This window comes from Mesoplodon bidens, assembly GCF_964165515.1.
Source record: "Mesoplodon bidens genome assembly, chromosome: 14".
Taxonomy (NCBI): Eukaryota; Metazoa; Chordata; class Mammalia; order Artiodactyla; family Ziphiidae; genus Mesoplodon; species Mesoplodon bidens.
In genome coordinates this window covers 69,587,505-69,604,735 of record NC_138170.1, presented here as the reverse complement: position 1 = coordinate 69,604,735, position 17,231 = coordinate 69,587,505, and the positions used below count along the sequence as shown (strand labels likewise).

General features: G+C 48.7%; 1 protein-coding gene across 3 annotated transcripts in view; it reads left to right on the top strand.

Annotated features, from left to right (window-relative positions):
• EFR3B (EFR3 homolog B) overlaps positions 1 to 17,231 on the top strand; it is an 89,306-nt gene that overhangs the window by 45,695 nt on the left and 26,380 nt on the right. For all 3 annotated transcript variants that reach the window (XM_081254763.1, XM_081254764.1, XM_081254762.1), the window contains 2 exons: positions 2,191 to 2,341; positions 14,792 to 14,913. In XM_081254763.1, the coding sequence (XP_081110889.1) occupies positions 2,191 to 2,341; positions 14,792 to 14,913 (273 nt within the window). The remainder of the gene's footprint in view (positions 1 to 2,190; positions 2,342 to 14,791; positions 14,914 to 17,231) is intronic.

Here is a 17,231-nt window from a genome sequence, read left to right as displayed (position 1 = left end):
TTTTTTTTTGGCTGCTTCGAGTCTTAGTTGTGGCACACAGGATCTTCGTTGTGGCACACTGGGTTTTTTGTTGTGGTGCATGAGCTCAGTAGTTGCAGCGTGAGGGCTTAGTTGCCTGCAGTACATGGGATCTTAGTTACCCGACCAGGGATCGAACCAGTGTGCCCTGCATTGGAAGGCGGATTCTTAACCACTGGACCACCAGGGAAGTCCCTCTAGGCAGCTTCTTAAAGAGAGGCCTTTTGCTACTTGCTTTGACTTAGAGGCATCAGCCTGACTCCTTAGCACCCAGGTAGGTTTGGAGTTCTCTTCTCACTCTACCTTGCCTGCATTTTGTTTGTATCAGGAAGTACTTCCTGTGTTCCACATGGCTGTATGAGTAGAGGGGTCACCACCCTGTAATGGGCACATGAGCCACACTCCGAGTACATGGAGTCTGCCTGATCTCCCCTCTTGCAGGATGGAGTCATGTTCAGCCCTTACTTCTCTTTCCTGTGAGGGCAGTCACTTGAGTTGCTTTGGATTGCTCAGGCTTCACTTTTATTTGTGCCCTCAGGTTTCTAAAGCACTCCTAAACCTGATTATCAGACACTTGTGTTATTTAGGGTATAAAGAGGCTTGAAAATACAGTGGCTCCAGCAATATGGAAATATTTTTTCTCTCTCATGCAATAGTCCAGTCTGGGTTGGTGGGCTCTGTTCCATGAAGTCATCCGGGGCTTTCACCTCTGGCCATCCATTTGCTGCCACTCTGCAGCCAGCAGGAAGAGGGAAGAGAGGACCCGGAGGACAATCCTGTCTTTTAAGCAAGCAATGCTGACGTGGCTCACATCACTCCCTCTCATTTTAATGGCAACATGTAAGTCACGTGGCCTCACCTAGCAGCAGGAGAGGCTGGGAAATGTTCCCAGTGAGCAGCCACAGCTCAGCTAAACTTCTAAATGACTAGTGAAAAGGGCAAAAATAGACTCCAGGGGAGACACCTAACTCCTGAATGAAAACTGTAAAGATTTTAACCAGAATAATTTTGCAGAGTCTCCCTTATTAGAAGTTAAAAGATAACCTTTTTCTGTGAATGTCTGCCTTGTTTTCTTTTTTTTTTTTTTTTTGCTATACGCGGGCCCCTCACCGTTGTGGCCTCTCTCATTGCGGAGCACAGGCTCCGGACGCGCAGGCTCAGCGGCCATGGCTCACGGGCCCAGCCGCTCCGCGGCATGTGGGATCTTCCCGGACCGGGGCACGAACCCATGTCCCCTGCATCGGCAGGCGGACTCTCAACCCCTGCGCCACCAGGGAAGCCCGGGTTTTGGTCTTTAGAATAATTAAGTGGTTAGAGACTTAGAATTGACACAGAGCACCTGCTTCATAAGGAGGAAAGGATTTTCATTCTGTGTCTATCTTATTCTCCATGAGGTAAAAATGCTCCCTGGGCAAGCTGAGTGTCATCCAAACATGGTAACACTGTCAACCATATTGTCTGAGTAGTACTTCATTATAGAGCTTCTGAGGTCTTCAGCTACAAAAACTGCAATTTTATGTTCCTTAACATTTGCAGTTGGCTGGTCCTCAGGCCCATTTCAGATTCTTCATAAACTTTCTTCATTAAGTTCTTTGCTTCCTCCCCACTAGAGCCTCTTTCCTTCTTTGGAACCCTCGTGGGATGTCATTATTTTGGTAACATTTCTTATTTTCCCTTTAGAGGAGATATCTGTGTATTTATCTTATCCCTCCCACTCTAGGCTCCTTAAGTGAAAGGACTTCTTCATCCTTACACCCCTGCACTGTCGAGGGCAGTGTCAACAAACACGTCTTGACTGTGACTGAGTAATTCTCTGACCTCACTGGGTTTGAGTCCAGAAGCTGCTCTTCTGGGCATCAATTCTTTCTGCTTGTATTTCCTCATGAAATGGTTTACCTTGTCTGTCCTCATGTTCTTCATGTGTAAAATAAGGGGCTGGATGAATCCATCTCTAGGCTCCCTTCCAGCTCTGCTTCATTCTGCTTCTCAGGGCTGGGCTGGAGTGAGCACTTGTTGGAACAACTGTCCAGTCATCAACAACCTGGGGAAGAGCTGCATTCGCTGGGTGCTGCCCAGGTGGTCACTGCACTGCCATCTAGATTGCCCCAGTCATGCAGTGGGGGCGGAACAGGCGTGAGGCTAAGTGATGGCAATGGTGCTGCTTTTCCCCAGGTACGTGTGCATCGCCATGGAGGCGCTGGACCAGCTGCTCATGGCCTGTCACTGCCAGAGCATCAACCTCTTCGTGGAGAGTTTCCTCAAGATGGTGGCCAAGCTGCTTGAGTCGGAGAAGCCCAACCTGCAGATCCTTGGCACCAACTCGGTAAGGAGCCCCAAGGGGGCTTTGGAAGTGGGAATGGTGGGGAAGGGGTGTAGAACCTCTGGGTCAACATTGTTTTGGTCCATTCCTATTTGGTTTCTGACTTTTAAAAATGATTTTTCCCTTAAATAAGTTTAGGTGAGGCCCCAATAGATGTAAAAATAGAAACGGAGGTATTTCTTTGAGAGAAGGGGGTGCCCAGTGCCCTCAGAGCTTGGCCCCTGACTCCGTGGGGCATACTTTGAAAGCTGTCCAGGTTGTGCTTCTTTCGAAGACAGAATAAACGGATGTTCACAGGACAGAGGGATCAGATAAGTAGGCAGATCACAGGGAAGCAGGAAACAGGGCTTCTGGCTTAGTTCTGCCCTTTCCTAGCTGGGTAACCTCGAGCGGGTTATCTTTCATGAGCCTGGCTTCTCATTGATACCCTGAGCGGATTGAACTCAGTCCAAGCTTTGTAATGTAACTGGTCTCAGTACAAGTGGCTGCTATCGTGAGGGTTTATGGTTTGGGGAGAGAAGAGCTATCAGATGTGTCAAGAACTCTCAGCTTTTTATGTATGTAACATACTTGAATATCCCGGTGGTTCTCTTCCATTTCTTGCTCTCTCTCTATTCCTTCCCCTTTAGGGAATACTTTCAGCTCCAGGTCTTCAAGCAGCTTGGTGTTAAAAGCCCTGACATGCAACTATTTTACAAATATCACCAGGAAAAAAAAAAAAAAGTTTAAGGTTTGTCTTCTTAGCCTTCCCAACCTGACTTTTCTGAATGTTTATTGCACAGGTCACAGCTGCTTTCCTGTTCTATTTAAGTTGATTTAACCAGAAGATAGTCTTTCAACTCTTCTTGCAAAGACCAAAACTAACAACCGTTTCCCCTCTTTCCTCTCTCTGTGAGCCAGCTGCCTTTGACAAATTACATATACAGTAGCTGAGGGTAAATTCTTTTGTCATGTTGCCCTGGCAACAGCTTCAGTTACTGTTTCACTTGCCCTGTTTGAGATAACTATAGTCTAGAAGAGAACATGTACATGGAAACTAAACCAGTCATCAATGCATCCAGAGGGTATCTCCCCAGGGGTCGGCGGGGGAGACATAGAAGCATGTGGCTGCCAGCTCTAGCATTCCCTACAGCACAGCCTGTCCTAGGGTGGGCATTTTGTTAGCTACAGCCTTGAAAATTCAGAATCCTGCAAATTCCTAGACTCCCCATCACAGTGAATCACAGTATTAGCAAGAAAGCAGTTGACTAATGATTACCGTACTGAAGACAATGGAGATTATGTAAGGAGAGGTGATTATAAGTAAGTTGAGTCAGATAATTGCAATAGATTCAGAGTTCAGCTTCAGAGGCAGGCTTTGCTAGCGGTGTCCCTCAACCAGATGCTCTTCCCAGCTCTCTAAGCCTGGGACCTTCTCTCTCTTTCTTTCTTCATCCTTAATGGATCTTTATCCAGCTTGTCCTTGACCACCCCAAGGATTGAAGCTATGGTAAAACTTGTCAGCAAAGAGTCTGGTTTTGCTAATACCATTCCTGCACATCATATGCAGTAAAGTATGATTTTTTAAATTTAAGTGATGTTTTCAGGTCTTTAATGAGGATCTCTGGACTTGGGATGACAGTGAGGGACCAGGAAAGTCAGGGGATGAGGGGGGGCCAGAGCCTACTAAGCTCAATTATTTGCTTAGGGATTTGCTTCTGCATACCTGCCTTACTGCCTGAGAGGTCCAAATGTGTGTCTCAGGGACAGTGCAATGACCATGTGCCCTGACCTTCTGAGGTCACTCTGTGAGGATAAACTGAAAATATTAAATCTGAGAATACCGAGGTCCTTTACATAAACAATCTACTATATTAGCCTAGTGTAAATAATAAAATTATTATGAAAGATCATGGATTTAAAGTTTGTACTTTCATCGCTACCTCACAACATATATAAAAATTAACTCAAAATAGATTAAAGACCTAAATGTAAGAGCTAAACCTATAGAGCTCTTAGAAGAAATATAGGGGTGTATCTTTATGATCTTGAATTTGGCAGTGGATTCTTAATTATGACAATATAAACAAAAGAAGCAAAAGAAAATATAGATAATTTGACTTCTTCAAAATTAAAAACTTTTGTGCATCAAAGGACACTGTCAGGAAAGTGAAAAGACAACCACCAAATGGGAGAAAATATTTACAAATTGTATATCTGATAAGGGTCCAGTAACCAGAATATACGAAAAACTCTTACAGCTCAACAGCAAAAAGAACACCCAATTAAAGCGGGCAAAGGACTTGAATAGACATTCAAGAAGAAGATACACAAATGACCAACAAGCACATGAAATGATGCTCAGCATCACTAATCGTTAAGGAAATGCAAGTCAAAAAAAAACCCCACAGTGATATACCTCTTCACACCCACCAGGATGGCTATATTTTTAAAAATCCTATAAAATGACATGTTGGTGAGGATGTGTAGAAATTGGAACCCTTGTACGTTGCTAGCGGAGATGTAAAATGGTGTAGACACTGCGGAAAACAGTTTAGTGGTTCCTCTGAAAGTTAAACATATAGAATTACCATATGACTCAGCAATTCTCTCTAGGTATATACCAAAAAGAATGGAAAATGGTTACTCAAATAAATACTTGTACACCAACGTTCATAGCAGCACTGCTCACAATAGCCAAAAGGTAGAAACAACCCAGAAGGTCACATGTTATATTTCCATTTAGATGAGATATCCAGAATAGGTGAATCCATAAAGACAGAAAGCAGATTAGTGTTTGCCAGGGTCTGGGAGGGAGAGGAATGGAAAGTGACTGATTAATGACTAAGAAGTGGGTTTCCTTTTGGGGTTTTGCTTTAGTTGCAAAACATTGTGAATGTATTGAATGCCACTGAATTGTGCACTGTAAAAGGGTTCACTTTATGTTTTGTGAACTTTACCTGAATTTTTAAAAATTGCTCTTTTGGACTTCCCTGGTGGCGCAGTGGTTGAAAGTCCGCCTGCCAAGGCAGGGGACACGGGTTCATACCCCAGTCCGGGAAGATCCCACATGCCGCGGAGCGGCTGGGCCCATGAGCCATGGCCACTGAGCCTGTGCGTCCGGAGCCTGTGCTCCGCAATGGGAGAGGCCACAGCAGTGAGAGGCCCGCGTACCGGAAAAAAAAAGAGGGAAGCAGGAGGATCAGAGTCAGACAGAAGATGAGAGACAGAGAGGAAGAGATTTGAAGATGCTCCTCTGATGGCCATGAAGATGGAGGAAGGGGGCCAGGAGCCAAAGGATGTAGGTGGCTTCTGGAAGCTAGAAAGGTCAAGGAAACAGATGCTTCTCTGGAAGCATCCAGAAGGAATGCAACCCTGCAGACCCATTTTAGACTTCTGATCTCCAGAACTGCAAGGTAATAAATTTGTGTTGTTTTAGGCCACTAAATTGTGGTGATTTATTACGGCAGCAATAGGAAATGAATACAGTTTCCTTCAATGATTCTCTTTCTCCACGTCCCCATGAAGTGTCTGTGGTCTCCAAGGTTGCTGCTCTGCCCTCTTCTCACTCTATATGCTCCCTCTGGACAATTTTATCAACTCCTGTGGTTGCAACTTGTCATCTATAGACTAGAAATTCTCTCATCTTCCACACCAGGACAGAAATCAGCACTGCTGGAGACCAGCAGCCTAGAAGTGGGTTCCGTGAAGGGAGGTCAGAGCAGAACTGTGATGCCAGTGGAACAGCTCAGGTCACGGGGTTCGGCACCAGCAGATGACGGGGACCTTAGAGCAGAGGCAGCCAGGGCTTCCCTAGGTCTGCGCTTCCCAAGGGCAGGCCTTGGAGGCTGGCTAGCACGTGGGACTACTGGGACCAGAGGGATCACCTTCTCGGGCAGCAAGACTGGGCTTTCCCAGGAGGTTTTTTTGTGTGTGTGGTACGCGGGCCTCTCACTGTTGTGGCCTCTCCCGTTGTGGAGCACAGGCTCCGGACGCGCAGGCTCAGCGGCCATGGCTCACGGGCCCAGCCGCTCTGCGGCATGTGGGATCTTCCCAGAGTGGGGCACGAACCCGTGTCCCCTGCATCGGCAGGCGGATTCTCAACCACTGCGCCCCCAGGGAAGCCCTCCCAGGAGTTTTTAAAACCACAGTCAGTTTTGCAAAGAATCTTGAAGGAGGAAAAACGTAATATGGGTAGACAGGGGAGGATATCCTAGGTCTAGGGAATCACTATGCCCAAGTTGGCAGGCGATTTGCAGGGCACGATCATGTCACGGTTCCTCTGGCTTTAATGAAAACTGCTCCCGGGAGTTGCTATAAACAAGAGCAGGTGGGAGGATGGGGTAGGGGGTGTTAAAGTCAAAACCATGTGGTTTACAAGGTCTTTTCCAGCTAGGGTTCATCTTAGTGCAACAGAAAAACTGTTCCCATTTTTCCTTATGTAGGTTAACACAGCGAAAAGGCCTGCAGTCCTACCACGAAAGAGTTGGGGTTCTCTCTATGCCCAGTATTTTATTTTATTTTATTTTTTGGCCGTGCTGAGCGGCATGTGGGATCTTAGTTCCCTGACCAGGTATCGAACCTACGGCCCCTGCAGTGGCAGCATGGAGTCTTAACCACTGAACCACCAGGGAATCCCTATGCCCAGTATTTTACACTGTGGTTCTACTGTTGATGGCCCGGAGTTGTGGGGTTCAGAATGCCCATCTACAGAAGAGAGAAAGGCTGACTTCTGCTTGGAGAGACTTGGCTAGTGCTGAAGTGAGGCTGACCAGCTCAGCTTCTTCTCCAGACCCGGGGAGAGCTGGTTTTGCAATGTCAATATTTGGAGCTTGCTTTCTCTCTATTGACCCAGCCCCTTAGTAACTCTCAGTTTTCACACAACCGTGTCTCCTTCCTGCTTGTGCCAGAGGGTTGGTGATCTCCTCCAGCAAACTTGGCACCCTTTGTTGTATATGAAGAGCTGAAACTTTGGTCTTGAAAGCGTGGCCCTAGTGGTGCCCTTGACCTTTGAAGTGTCACATCTTCACAGTCTCCAGTTTGTTGCTATGGAGACCTTCCTCATCATTGCAATATCTTAAAAAAATAAAACAAAAAACCCCCAACTTTACTATTTCACAATCTTGTGCATTAGGCAAGTAGCATTTTAACAAAAGCCATTTGTAAGGTATGACCTAGCAATGGTAGGGGTGAAGTAGCCCGGAAGTTCCTGCTGTATCAAGTGTTTAAAACATTAGTCAGTCATACAGGTAAACGGGCCCAGTGAAAACGTATGGAGTGTTGACAGCAAGCCAGAAATCCACTGGGGGAAAATGAGGTGTAACTGTTAACTCTGATGGGCTGGTCATACCAAGCCTATGAGGCAGCTGCTCTTGCTGGCCCCATTGTACAGATGGGGTGACCGAAGCATGGGGAGCTTAAGAAACGTGCCTCCTGTCAGCCTCCTACTAAGTGAGAGGGGGGGATTCAGAAATGCATTCTGGCTCCAAACCCCTTCTCATAATCATAACACCATTCTACCTCTAATAGGAGGGTTGAAGGCTCTATTTTATTTATTTATTTATTTATTTATTTATTTATTTATTTTTTGTGGTACGCGGGCCTCTCACTGTTGTGGCCTCTCCCGTTGCAGAGCACAGGCTCCGGACGTGCGGGCTCAGCGGCCATGGCTCACAGGCCCAGCCGCTTTGCGGCATGTGAGATCTTCCCGGATCAGGGCACGAACCCGTGTCCCCTGCATCGGCACGTGGACTCTCAACCATTGCGCCACGGGAAGCCCCGAAGGCTCTATTTTAAACCCTAGAGTCTCAACCCCATCTCAGCCAGGCTTGGGTATGTTTCCCAAGTGGACTCCTATAGTGGGTGTGGTCCCATGACCAGGTCCCCTGGATTTGATCCTCTGAACCACAATTACCAAAGTTTCCATTTTGGCCTCCTCCTATCAGCCCTGGAGGACTCAGGAGCAGCTTGAGGTGCGCTCCCTCGGAGCTGCCCGCATGGGGATACTGCAGGCCAACATTCCCTGACCAGGTCATCTGGGCTATCATAGTTTCAGACTCAGGGAAGGGAAGCTCCTCCTGACAAGCTATCAAACCAAGGGTTCCCAAGGATGCTCAGAGATCCTGGGACCAAATGTTGCCTCTTTTATTAGCCCTGGTGCCACCCACAGTGTAATAAATGGGGTTCAGTCCCTCTGGATGACATCAAGTGCAGCCTCATCACCAGATCTCGTAACAGAGCAAGAGTCCTGGAGAGTGAGGCAATGGCCTGGCTGGCCGACAGCCTGAGCCTGCAGGCTACAGCCTCCCCGGCCTCAGAGATGGACCCCTTGGTTCAACCCCAAGCCACCCCAGTTCAAAGGAGGTGGCCATCTCTCCAGCCTTGACTGGCCTCTGTTACCAAGGACAGGAGGCCAAAATGTACTGCTTAAGCTTTCTCCCTCCTAGCCTGCCTTGGATCATTTCCACAGCTACTGGTCCAGCTTTCCAGTAAAAGAACAAAGGACATGGGGTCTGTAGATGCCCTGCCCCAGAATCTCCAGGGTAGGAGTTGGTGGGGCAGGGGGGTTGTTCAGAATGTAGATGCCTAGGTCCTACCCACAGAGAGTCTTGTTCAACAGGCCTGGGGTGGCTCCAAAGTCTGCATTTTCAACAAGCTCCCCAGGTCATTCTGATATACAGTAAAATTTAAAAACCACTGGTGGAAGGCAGAGAGCATCAGAGTATCAGAATTCCCAAATTTGAGCCCCAGCTCCACTTGTCACAAGCGGGTTGACCTGAAATAATTCAGCAGCTCCCTTAGAGCTTCAGTTTCCTCATCTTCACAATGGGAGCAATATCGCTCCTATTAAACTCACTGGTTTGCCAAAAATTACGTCAGGTAATGGATGTTTCAGTAGGCTGGAAAATGGTCCCCCAAAAGATGTCCACGTGCCAATCCCTGGAACCTGCAAATGTCACCTGATACGGAAACAGGGTCTCTGCGGACGTGATCAAGTTAAGGATCTTGGGATGGAGAGATTATCCTGGATTATCCGGGTCGGCCCTAAGTGCAATCACAAGGGTCTTAGAGGAGAGAAGCAGGGGGAGATTGGACACAAAGGAGGAAACAATGTGCAGACAGAAGCAGAGACTGGAGTCATGCAGCCCCGGGAAACTAACATGATGCCTGAGCTGCAAGTGCCGTAGAAATATTTAATGTTATTTCTCAGAATATAGGCGTTAACTTCTTCTTTCACAGGGTGCTGCCATCCACACGTGGCGTTAGAGACGGGGCACGGGGCCTGGTGTGGCTCCTCCAGACACAAACTCCCGTGTCTATAAATAGCTTCTTCAAGGAATATTTTGAAGGCTCCCAGTGGAACGAAGTATGAGTCGAAACAAAGCAGACATGCTTCACGATAACCATATTCAAAATTGTTTTTCTGATGAAGTGGAGCAGCAGGCGTGTGGAGAGTGGAGTGCCGTCTGTGAAGCAGTGTCTTGAATGTATTTGTACATTGCCCCGCAAACGCTCGTTCCACGACTGTGCGGTGCTGAATCCTGCCAGACCCGTAAAAAGTTTAAGCCTTTTGGAACTAGGAACCTTACTTACAGTAAGCCTTGAATTCACTCAGTTCCTGTTATCCCAGGAACTCAGGGAGCTTTTCTTAATTATCTCCACCTCATTCACGTTCCTAGGAGGTGATATATGCTTTTTTTTTTTTTTTTTTTTTTTTTTTTTTTTTTTGCGGTACGCGGGCCTCTCACTGCCGTGGCCTCCCCTATTGCGGAGCACAGGCTCCGGACGCGCAGGCCCAGCGGCCACGGCTCGCGGGCCCAGCCGCTCCGCGCCATGCGGGATCCTCCCGGACCAGGGCACGAACCCGTGTCCCCTGCACCGGCAGGCGGACTCCCAACCACTGCGCCACCAGGGAATCCCAATATATGCATTTTAAAGAGATGAAAACAAATGCTCGGCCACATCTCCCCGGTCTCGCTGTGCCGGCTGCCCGAGCTCCCATCGAGCCGCACCTCCTTGTCTCTCGGTGCTGGGCCCTGTCCCATCCTATTGCACTAACTGACCTTCGGTTCCTGAATGGTGCTTCAGGGGGCTTGGCCCTCATCTTCCAACTCCCCTGCCCTCTGCCACCATCCTCAGCTCCCACCCTCGGGCACCAGTTCACTGGGGTGGCTGTTAACTCATTTCCTTCTTTCCATATTCACACCTGCCCCGGCATCCTGCATGGTCACCTGCATGGTTCATGCTGCCCATCTGGGCTCCTCCTCTGTGATTGCCTGGCTGGAAAGGACAAGGGTCACACTGCACCAGGACCGGAGTTGATGAGCAGATCATTAAAGGCCCCTGTCACCATGCTCACCGCGGCACAGGGTCCTGAGCATTCCTCCGGGCAGGCTCTGCATACATCCCCTCGTTTAACCCTGGTGACAACCCGTGACGTGGGCCCCATCACCTCCATTTTTCAGATGAGGAAACAGTGGCTCAGAAGTTAAACGATGTCCACAGTCACACAGTGACAAGAAGCAGAGTGAGGACACGGCTGTCTGGCTGTGGGTCCAGCAGATGTAGGAGAGGGTAGTCCACTTAAATAGAAGCACCAGGGCTTCTCTGGTGGCACAGTGGTTGGGAGTCCGCCTGCTGATGCAGGGGACACGGGTTCGTGCCCCAGTCCGGGAGGATCCCACATGCCGTGGAGCGGCTAGGCCCGTGAGCCATGGCCACTGAGCCTGCACGTCCGGAGCCTGTGCTCCGCAACGGGAGAGGCCACAGCAGTGAGAAGCCTGCATAAGGCAAAAAAAAAAAAAAAAAAAAAGAAGCACCACCAAGTTAAAATCGAAAATTGAGGAGACTCAAAACTAAGCTTCCAGGGAAGAAGACTATAGAAGTGTAAAAATCTGGGGATGGAAAAGAAAAGAAAAAGAAAAAAAAAGAGAAAAGAAAAGAAAAAAAAAAGAAGAAAAAGAAAAGAAAAAGAAAATCTGGGGATGCAGAGAGTCACGAGAGAAAAGAGTGAGGGAATTTTCCAGTGAGTGTAGCAGCTGTGGCTGGCCCAGCTAGGGGAGATTCAGGAGTGACTGCTGGGCCAGCCTAGAAAAAAGCCTCCATGGTTCTAGGAAAGGAATCCCCATGCGTGTTTTCTACCCTGCGTTACCTCTGTGGCTGTCACAGCATGTTCCATTTTTTAAAAATTGGGGCTTCCCTGGTGGTGCAGTGGTTCATGGGTTCGAGCCCTGGTCCGGGAAGATCCCACATGCCGTGGAGCAACTAAGCCCGTGTGACACAACTACTGAGCCTGCGCTCTAGAGCCTGCGAGCCACAACTACTGAGCCTGTGTGCCACAACTACTGAGCCTGTGTGCCGCAACTACTAAAGCCTGTGTGCCGCAACTACTAAAGCCCACATGCCGCAACTACTGAGCCTGCGCTGTAGAGCCCGCGAGCCACAACTACTGAGCCTGCATGCCGCAGCTACTGAAGCCCCCGTGCCTAGAGCCCATGCTCCATAACAAGAGGAGCCACTGCAATGAGAAGCCCATGTACTACAACTAAGAGTAGCCCCCCCTTCGCCGCAACTAGAGAAAGCCTGCACACAGCAACGAAGACCCAATGCAGCCAATATAAATAAATAAAATTAATTAATTTTAAAAAATTGATTGTAATCTCCATTTTAACCTTGCAGCCAGGGCGTCGTAGTCGAAATCTTCAGCAGCCTGTACAGTGCGGAAAACAGTCAGAGCAGACTGGGCGTGAACAGGGCTCTGGCCATGCCACCTGACGGGCCACCAGTCCTGCTCGAGATTCCATGGCACTGGAGGAAGGGGAAAGTCAAGGTTGAAAGTGAAGAGGCTTGGGAATTCCCTGGTGGGCCAGTGGTTAGGACTCTGTGCTTTCACTGCCGAGGACGGGGGTTCGATCCCTGCTCAGGGATTCCGTAGGATCCTGTAAGCCACGTGGCGCAGCCAAAAAAAAAAAAAAGTGAAGAGGCTTGATGTCACGTCCACAGAGATCAGGAATCGTTCCGTGAAGTATCAGCGTCGGGAGGGGGGCCAGAGGGAAGGGAGGCCGTCAGGTTGCCTGTCAGGGATCCTGCTGCGTTTCTCAAGCGTGAGCCTCAGACCATCTAACAGGTGAATCTCCTCCAAGGCTGACTCAGCACATCTGGGGCTTGTGGCAGATATCTGCATGGTCACGGAGACCCCTCGACTCTGCTGTACCGCAGTGTTTGGAAACCAGTGGCCTCACTCCTGCAGCCCTCTTAAAAATGCCAAACTAAGGTCCCCTCTGGCGGCTTCTTCATCCTCTCTTTGTTCTCCCTGACAATATCCACCACCCTCGCCTCCCCAGAGCAACTCTCCTGGGTCATTTGGCCTGAGGCGCTAGAGGAAGCCAGGAGCAGGAACAGAGCTGGAGGTTTTCTGGGCAGAGCTCTGTTGGAGAGGCTCGTGGTTGAGACCTGGGTTTCTCCTGCAGGACCCTGGGCAATTATGTAACATTTGTGGGTCTCAGTCTCTCTGTCTGTAAAATGAGAATAATAATATGTCTCTAACTTAGAGTCATTTTAAGAAACAAAAGAGCTGATGTATGTCAAATGCTTAGGGTAGTACCTGATACATATATGTTCTAAACATCATTGCTATTAGCCCATAAACTCCTACACCAGTGACCAGGAAGTCTGATTATTCATTCTCTTGACATACATTTGGGTTTACACAGTCACTATATATTAGGGACAAAGTCTTTCTTTGACTGTTTCTCCTTTATTACTGGCCTCTTTTCTTTTTCAGTCTTGTTTTGATTATTCTGAAATGCATGCACTCTCGCATATACATCGTCTTATCTTAAGCTTCCTCATCATATTTGAAGTAGATATAGCATCAATAAAAAAAATAAATGTAGTGAATGAAGACTGGGCTGCTTATTTCACACATGGGAAAACCAAGACAGAAGAGAAGTCAAATGTCCCACCCAAAGGTCACCCCACCAGTTAGAAGTAGATCTGCGGTTAGAACCGCATAGCTGCATGACCCCTCTCAGTAGATGGACCAAGCCAGGCTTTGGCTGTGGGGAGTGCAGCCTGGGAACACCCTGTTGGTGGTTAAGAGCAGCAACGCACCCAAATTTAGTTTCAGCCTCGGTATCAACCTAAGTCTGTGTTCTAGCCCGGGGGGCTTAGGAAGATCACGTAGCCAAAGGCCAGCTCTATCGTTTTTTCTGGAACTCCTGAACTTGGGTCTAATCAATGATCTTGTGATCATATGGATTACCACTACGCCTCTTCTGCATTACCACATCAATAATGCAAGCAATGTCATTTGGGTTTATTGCTAATGTCAGAATACTTGCTTCCACATATATGTGTGCATTTTAGATGTAACTTAGAAGGGAAGGTTTCCTTATCTGCTTTGCATGTTGAGGTTTTATGATTCAGCAGAAAATAAATGCATATTTATTATTGCAAGAACAAAACACTGTAATAATAAGGATGCTTGTGGAAGTTGCTAATGTTCATCCAAAAAAAACCGTTATTGACAACTTTTAAGTAGTTAAATGGGGAAACAGGTTGACGATTGACACTGAATATTCTGAGAGTGTGCTGATGAGATAATTTTAGGAATAACAGTATGTTCTCTTTGAACCAACGAAGGTTTGTAAAAATTCTATAATAATACAAGGCAGAATAGTGGAGAATGTAGTCTAAGTTTAGTCCGTTTAGAGTTGTTTGTGGTATTAAATTTATAACATTAAACAAAATAACCTATAAAAATTCTATTTAACTTTTAGTAATTTAACTCCACTCAGTCTGTGATTCTTGCTCCTCTGAGAGACTCATCTGAAATCAAGTCCCTATTTAGAACTGCAAATGTGCAGCCTGGTGACGACAGAAGGAATCTAGAGGCTGAGAATGCTGAGCAAGACTTAATGAACTGAAATTGCAAACGTTAAAAGTGTACTCAAAATTTTAACAATAAAATGTAATTACGGGTTTTAATCCAATTTCAGCTCTGTCCTGGTTTCCCAGAATGCATTCTAGGGTGGTGCTGTATGCTTTGGCCTTGGTTTTTGCTCAGTTTCCAGAGTTATTCCTCACAGCCTTTCAGCCTGTATGTTTGGGGCAGTAAATGGGAGGTGTAAATGGGAGGAGGAGCTTAAGTAAATGGGAGGAGGAGCTTAAGTGACTGAGCCCCCTTCTCTTTCTCTTCTCTTCCATCCTCTGCTCACCCAGCAGGGGAGGGCTGAGAAGGGCCAGGGGTTCCGCTCTTGTGTAGAAAGGAACGGAGAACTCAGAAACTCAGATTTCCCGAGTGTGCTCTGGGAGGTGGACTATAGCCAGATCCTGAGATGCATGGTTCCTAAGATGTGTTTTCCTGTGGCTTTACTATGGCCAAAGGGCCTGGGGGATGCCAGGTCCCAGAGCCCAAAGGCGAGGATCATGGCGGGTCACCTCGTGATGCATTTCCCCTCTCCCCCCACACAGTTTGTGAAGTTTGCCAACATAGAGGAGGACACCCCATCCTACCATCGGAGCTACGACTTCTTCGTGTCTCGCTTCAGTGAAATGTGCCACTCCGGCCATGAAGACTTGGAGATCAAGACTAAGTGAGTATAAGGGAAGTTGAGGAGGCTGTGCCTCTAAAGGCAGAGGTATTGATGGTCCTGAAGAGCTCTCAGCCCGGATTGCGTGTCTGATTTCACTGGCGTTTACCGAGGCTCTGATGTTGCTGGTGGGGAAGGGGCACCTGGCGGGACTTAGGTGGATGCGTGGGCAGAGCTGGGCTCCCAGCACATGCTTTCTAAAGGAACAGCCTCTGGGGACAGAAAACAGGGTGGGACATAAGGTGACGGTCCTCTGAGCCCAATTTGAGAGCCAGTGACACACACATATACGTACCTGTGCTCTCTTTTGTTCAGAAGTACATGCCTTTATACACCCTAGAAACACTCGCACTCACCACTCTCCATCAAAATATACACCCACAAATAAAAAGCCGAAGTCCTCACATTGGCTGATCCCTGCTGCCCTCCTGAGTTTATCTCCTCCACTCTTCCCCTCCTCATTCCCCTTCCGCCACACAGGCCTCCGTGCTGCCTTGGAAACACACCAGGGACATTCCTGCCACAGGGCCTTTGCACAGTCTGTTCCTGTGCCTGGGATGCTTCCTCTGTGGAGCTGTGCAGCTCACTCCTTCACCTCCTTCAAGGCTTTGCTCAAGTGTCCCCTTGTCAACAACGCCTTCCCCTGACCCTCCCCTTCTCCCTCACCCTGCTCTGTTTTTTTTTTTTTTTTTTTTTCAGTACGCGGGCCCAGCCACCCCGCGGCATGTGGGACCCTCCCAGACCGGGGCACGAACCCGTGTCCCCTGCATCGGCAGGCAGACCCCCAACCACTGCGCCACCAGGGAAGCCCCCTGCTCTGTTTTTATTTCCCCGTAGCACTCATCCCCTTCAAACATGTTTCATAATTTACATATGTTTCTCATTCACTGTCAGTCTCTCCCCACTAGAATGTAAGCTCTGTGAGGACAGGAGTCATTGTTTTGTTCTCTGACGCATCCCAAGTGCTAAGACAGTGCCTGGAGAGCAGCAGGCACTCAAGACATACTTGCTGAGTAAGTGAATGAAGGAATGGATGCTTTTCAGATAAACATCTTGAATTATAGAACACAGTTTTACACACACATACTAACACTCACAAAAATACTTAACTTACAGAAATACATTCATCGCCATAGAAATTAAACCCCTCAATGAAATCACAAAGAAATTCACACAAATATATGCTGATACCAATAGATAAAGGATGAGAAGTAAACCACTGCCTACAAAGAGTGCTTATCAACCTGGGGAGGCATAATGAAACGCAGGAAAAGGAGGAGGAAGGAGGGAAAGGGGCTGAGCTGTCCTTACCAGGCAAAGCTGCAGGAGTTGGAGAAGGAAGGGGCTGGGGGCTGAGGCTGGGTGGCCAACATGCCCACGGGAGACCGGGTCTCCATGGGTTTGTTCCAGAACTCAGCCCCTGGCTTCTTCCTGCATCGCAGCGGGCCCGAGTGCACGTGATACGCGATGGCACGGCCCGGGAGCCCTGTGTGCCCCTAAACTACAGCTTCCTCACCACAGCTGCTGGTCTGGGTTGGAGAAACAGGACGTGAACACCTCCATCCCCCAGGCTGCCTGTTCCCAAAGCTTCCAAGCTGTGAGACGGCTCCAGGGCAGGACCCTGTGTGACTGACGTCAGTGTCCCTGCTCCCCAGTCTCGCCTGTCTTGGACCAGCCAGGGGCTCCCTGGGGCTGTGCTGCTGCAGCGCCTCAGTGGGGCCAGTGGGGGTCACGGGAGGAAGGAGCCCCCGTCTCCCCAGTGCTGGTTCCCTCAGCAGCTACCTCGCTCCAGTGAAGAGGCAGGAGGGGCTGGAGCAGGTGGGGTGTGTCCAGAAGCAGGTGATGGCGGGGGGGACTGTGGCCAGGTGTGGCTGTAACAGGTGCTGACCGCAGGTAGAGCCAGGCTCCAGGAGGGGAGGGGACACTCCTCAGGCCGCTCTACACACACACACACACAATCACACAACTGCGTACACAACCACCTGTGCACACACATACAATGGCCTGCGGAACCGCACACACACAATCACATACACGGACAGACACACATAACCACACTCACACAAATCACGCACTCATACACATACAACTGCACACACACACTCCACAGTAGGAGGGGAGGAGGCACAGAAGCAGATACGGTCGCACCGTGTCCTGATGGTGTGGGGAGCGACTGAAGGTCAGGAGAAGGGCGCTGAGATTTGCTTCTGGCAACCGGGCAGTGCCATCAGCACCCACAGCCTGGCACCTGCCACCCATGGAAGCAAGGCTGCCGGGGTGAGAGGAGTTTCTCCCTTTGTCTTGTCTCCCATCCATAACCT